Below are 4327 nucleotides of genomic sequence, written 5' to 3' on the forward strand. Positions count from 1 at the left end.
ACCCATACATTAGTCTAGGATGTTAGTTTATTAGATTAGGGTCATTTAGGCAAGATAAATACAAGATAAGCAATAATAATTTGTTGTAATAAACATTAATAACGCTTTATTAATGATCGGTCCAATGTTATATTTACTATTTACGAGTTTTAGGGCATCAAACACAACACTTATGTCTATAATTGTGTTCTTTCAGGGACACTACTTATGAAATCGAGCCTTCGGGTTTGCTCCTTATGCTTATGTCTATGCTTATGCCTACGATGCATAATGTGCACTTGCGTGTCGATAGGAAGGCTAACCAATTCACCTAGTAGGTCCAATAGTAGGTCGCTTACTGGGTATATTTATATACTCATTCTTTTCTCTTCATGTTTTTCAGGTAAAGGTGAAGATAGATCGGCGAATGGCAAGAGGGATTAGTGACCCGATCACTAGGACATGACAATGCTTCCACACTCAGGTTAGAAGTCTAGCACTTAAAACTTGTTGTTAAATTGTTTATTCATTCGTTAATTTATTGGTTTACTCAATTTGTTCTAAATTAGAGTCAAGTGTGCCTCAACCAAAAAATTATTTATTTATTTATTTCATGTTTTAAAGCAAGTTTTTTCTTTTTTCCTTTTTCTTTTTTCTTTTTTTTTTCTTTTCTTTTCTTTTTTTTTTTGTTGGACACACTATAGAAGCAAGCTATCTCTTTCTATTTTTTGAATTTCAGCCTAAGTAGCAGGTTTATCTTATTTTTTATGTTAAGATATTTTGGTCATATTCCAAAAAAAAATGGAAATACTAAACTACGTCTATCCTTAGTAGAACTAATGTTTAAAATACCGAAATCTTAATTTCACGAAAAGTTTGATAGAAAAATTAATTAATTTTCGACTTCGATGGATATTTAAGAAAAATTATTAGAATAAAAATTCAAAAAACAAATTTAAATTAATAAATAAATATTTTATTATTTTAAAAAAGTTAATTTATCCATCATTAGTGATATTCAGGTTGCTTAATTATTATGTTATATGAACCTTTTTAAGATATAATAAAAATATTAATTCACATTCCAATCCATATTGAACTCCTAAAATGTAAAAATATAGATGAAAATATGAAATTTGAACAAATAGGAAATATTGGAAATAAGAGTAGAGGAGGATATATAAGTTGAAGTATGCTGAAATTGGACTAATATGGATACTTTTGTTATTTGCGCCATTTATAAATCCCGACTTTAGCTTAAAATAATAGTTCTCCTTAAGAAAAGGCTCATCAAGATATATGTACAAATTCGGAAAAAGGAAACAAACAAATGCATCAAAAAATAAGAACTAAGGGATAAGGACGTCTAATTCAATTATGATGACGGTTACCGATATCTCGAAAAGGTAATCGCTGACATTTCTCCATCGTTTTGATTTGCGAATGAATTTTTTGTTGTTGTTCTTGACCTTGTTGTTCATCAATGGAGATCTCTCTCCTCCTGCTTCGAACATCCCTTGCATGGAGGAGCAGGTTATGATTCTTCTCCTTCACTCGGCAAATCAACACATGCTTCTCCATTTCATCAGGTGGCGAACCTTGTCCTTTCTTCTTCAATCTCTCTATCGCCATCGCCTTCTCTTTCCATTCTTCAACCTACCGCCACAATCGCAATTTTTAATCCAATCGTCAGTTCATCACAGATGCTAAGGTAATTGAGTTTTTTTTTCTTGAGTATTTTGAAATTGAATTTTGAATATTAGGTTTAGAGATTGTTCTTACAGAGGATTGAAGAGATTGGATTTGTGATTCGGATTTTAGGGCTTGATCTTTCCAGAACTCACGAGAAACCTGTAACTCTTCCATTTCTTCCCTTACTTGATTCAACATCTCCTGCATTTGCGACCATTGATCTTTTTCAGCTTTAACTTGCTCCGTGATTCTTCGAATAATCGCCTTGCAATGCCCTGAGCATTGATTCTGTTCTTGTGCTGTTGAGTCCTGAACGATTAAAGAACACATAATCCTCATGTTACAGAGATTTTAATTCTATTCAAATTAGGTTAATCACGATCACTCGAGAAGAGAAATCTTACCAGATTCTGTAGGTGTTTCGGCATGGAAGAATCCGGATGTTCAGTTCTGATCTTAGAGGATGCGGCGGAGCAAGTGACGGAGCTGGTGGCTGAAGTGGAAAGCATGGACCTACATTCCTCCCTCATTCTCTCTAACAATGTTCCCTTCGACAGATCCTCCATTTTTCTCCTCAAAACCTCCACCTGAACATTCTTCAAGGTTTTAAGAAACAGTTAATTAGATACCATGAACAATTAGGATCAGAAAACAGATATTTCAACAGACCATTCTTACATTGAATTTGCCACTTGATATGAAGCTTTCCTGATCTCTACAATCCCCCTTCGTCTCTGTAACTATCAGTTCATCAGAGTCCTCTCCAATTTTCTCAAGCTTTCTCTGTAGCAATGACGCTTGCTTGTCAAAATTATTACACTTCCTAAATTCAATTAGTTTATTTCTTGATCCCCTGCGCAATCTCTCGAGTTTCTGAGCCAATTCGTTGATCTCATCCTCTAATACCATCTTCATATCCTTGCCCTCGTATATCTTGTTTCTCCCCTGCATCAAATTTGGTTTTTAGAATACGAATCCCGTACCAATCTTTCTCATAAACCCCGAAACCCAACTCAAAAGTTACTGCCCAAAATTTATTTTCTCAGCAACCAATCATAAGAAGTGTTGTTATTCTTATTGAGGATTGAGTTCTTTGATTTTGAAATTTTAAGTTCCTTTCTTGTTGGAAGGAAAAACAGAGAACAGAAATTGAAGGGAAAAAAGAGGATGGACAATACTCACAGAAACAAGAGCTTGAACAGCCGATTTCAGAGTTCTTTCCATTCGACTCTTCATCTTCTCCAATTTCTTGTTGGTAATCTCTCTTTCCATCCTCAACAAGTTACATTCCGCCCTCAACATCTCCGCCTGAAACCGCCACTTCTCCTCCGCCGCTGCTCTTCCGCGGTAACCGCCGCTCTCTCTCTCACGATCCATCAAAACAACCGGAAAATCCTCCTTCAAAAATTCCCGTTCCTGATCAAACAACGCCTCAAGCTTCCCTCTCCCACCGAAACCGGAAGTGGGTTTTGCAGGTAGACTCTTGGACGCCCGCCGCCGCGTCCTTGGCCTCCTCGGAAAGTGGAGAATCCTCGGAGTCGGCGGCGCCGGTTGTGGGTACTGCCATTTAGGCCTTCTAGTAGCCGTCACTGTCGCCAATGATGACATTGGAATCAAAATGAAATGAAAATGAACCTAAAAACCAAAAGCCCCCTTTGGTTTTCCCACTGGGTTTTGAAAACGAAAACCAGAGAGAGAAAGAAGAAGAAGAAGAAGAAGAAGAAGAAGAAGAAACAGACAGAGAGAAAGCTGGAGAAATGAAGGGGGAAAATCAAATTGGGAGAGAAGCTAAGCTAGGCGTGCAACCTCGTGAAGTGTAAGAGTACAGAGATTTCAAATGAAAGCTGTTTTGTGAATTGTAATGTGTGTTTCTTTTTTTTGCATGAGCCTAATTTATTTCCTTGGAGGATGAGAAGTGGAGTTTTTTTTAACTCAGCAGCCTATTTTGCCTATGAATGCATGAAAGCTAATCTTCTGTTTATGTCAGAGTACATCGTCGTATTTTATGACCATCGTGTTAAGACTACAACATAAGATACGGGAGTACACTCTGAAATAAGCAAAATGTTAGATTTCATGTGTTTGTGGGCTACGATCGTAGATGTAGTAATACACTCTTACACAATTAGATTCCGTACATTTGTGAGGAGCGGATCATCAATCGTAAAGCCACTTGTAAAAATGTCATTCGTACACAAATCTCAGGAGGCCTTGATTTTTTTTTATTTTTTATTTTTAATTAAGGGAGGATCTGAGATGAGGAAGGAAGGAATCGGATTTTGGGTAAAATGTTTGCAAAAACAAATACCTACCACTAATAAACAATGAAGTCAGCACAAACCACAACACTTGCATCAATTTAAACATAAACAAACAATAATATGTGGTTTTATTTAAATTAATTTAATGCACAACGGTCAAATCCCATCTAATTAATTAATAGTTTAATTTCACTTCCCTTGCTTTATTTTAGTTCTTCAAGTCCCAACATGCCACTTTAATGTAGTTATGTTTCAATTCCTATAATTTACTCGAGAAGCTAATCTTCAACTTAATGGTTACTTTTTATTATTTAGCATTTAAATAGAACTTAAAACATATTTAAAAACTTAGCATCTAACTTACTGTTTGTGCATTTGTTTATATAGATAATTAT

At 35.6% G+C, this 4327-nt stretch overlaps 1 protein-coding gene across 1 annotated transcript; it reads right to left on the reverse strand.

Moving 5' to 3' along the window:
- Positions 1-1198: 1198 nt before the first annotated feature.
- Positions 1199-3897, reverse strand: LOC120087901 (golgin subfamily A member 6-like protein 7). The gene is made up of 5 exons (XM_039044910.1): positions 2854-3897; positions 2350-2616; positions 2076-2267; positions 1762-1980; positions 1199-1635 (listed from the first exon to the last, which is right to left on the reverse strand). The coding sequence occupies exons 1-5, from the start codon at positions 3277-3279 to the stop codon at positions 1351-1353; spliced, it is 1389 nt and encodes a 462-aa protein (XP_038900838.1). The 5' UTR covers positions 3280-3897; the 3' UTR covers positions 1199-1350.
- Positions 3898-4327: the final 430 nt, after the last annotated feature.

Source organism: Benincasa hispida, chromosome 10, assembly GCF_009727055.1.
Source record: "Benincasa hispida cultivar B227 chromosome 10, ASM972705v1, whole genome shotgun sequence".
Classification (NCBI taxonomy): Eukaryota; Viridiplantae; Streptophyta; class Magnoliopsida; order Cucurbitales; family Cucurbitaceae; genus Benincasa; species Benincasa hispida.

Coding starts and splice junctions, on each gene's coding strand:
- LOC120087901 (XM_039044910.1), bottom strand. CDS start 3,279: ATGTCATCATTGGCGACAGTGACGGCTACTAGAAGGCCTAAATGGCAG. Junction 1,981..2,075: donor CGAAACACCTACAGAATCTG/GTAAGATTTCTC, acceptor TTAATCGTTCAG/GACTCAACAGCACAAGAACA. Junction 1,636..1,761: donor TCCAATCTCTTCAATCCTCT/GTAAGAACAATC, acceptor TTGTGGCGGTAG/GTTGAAGAATGGAAAGAGAA.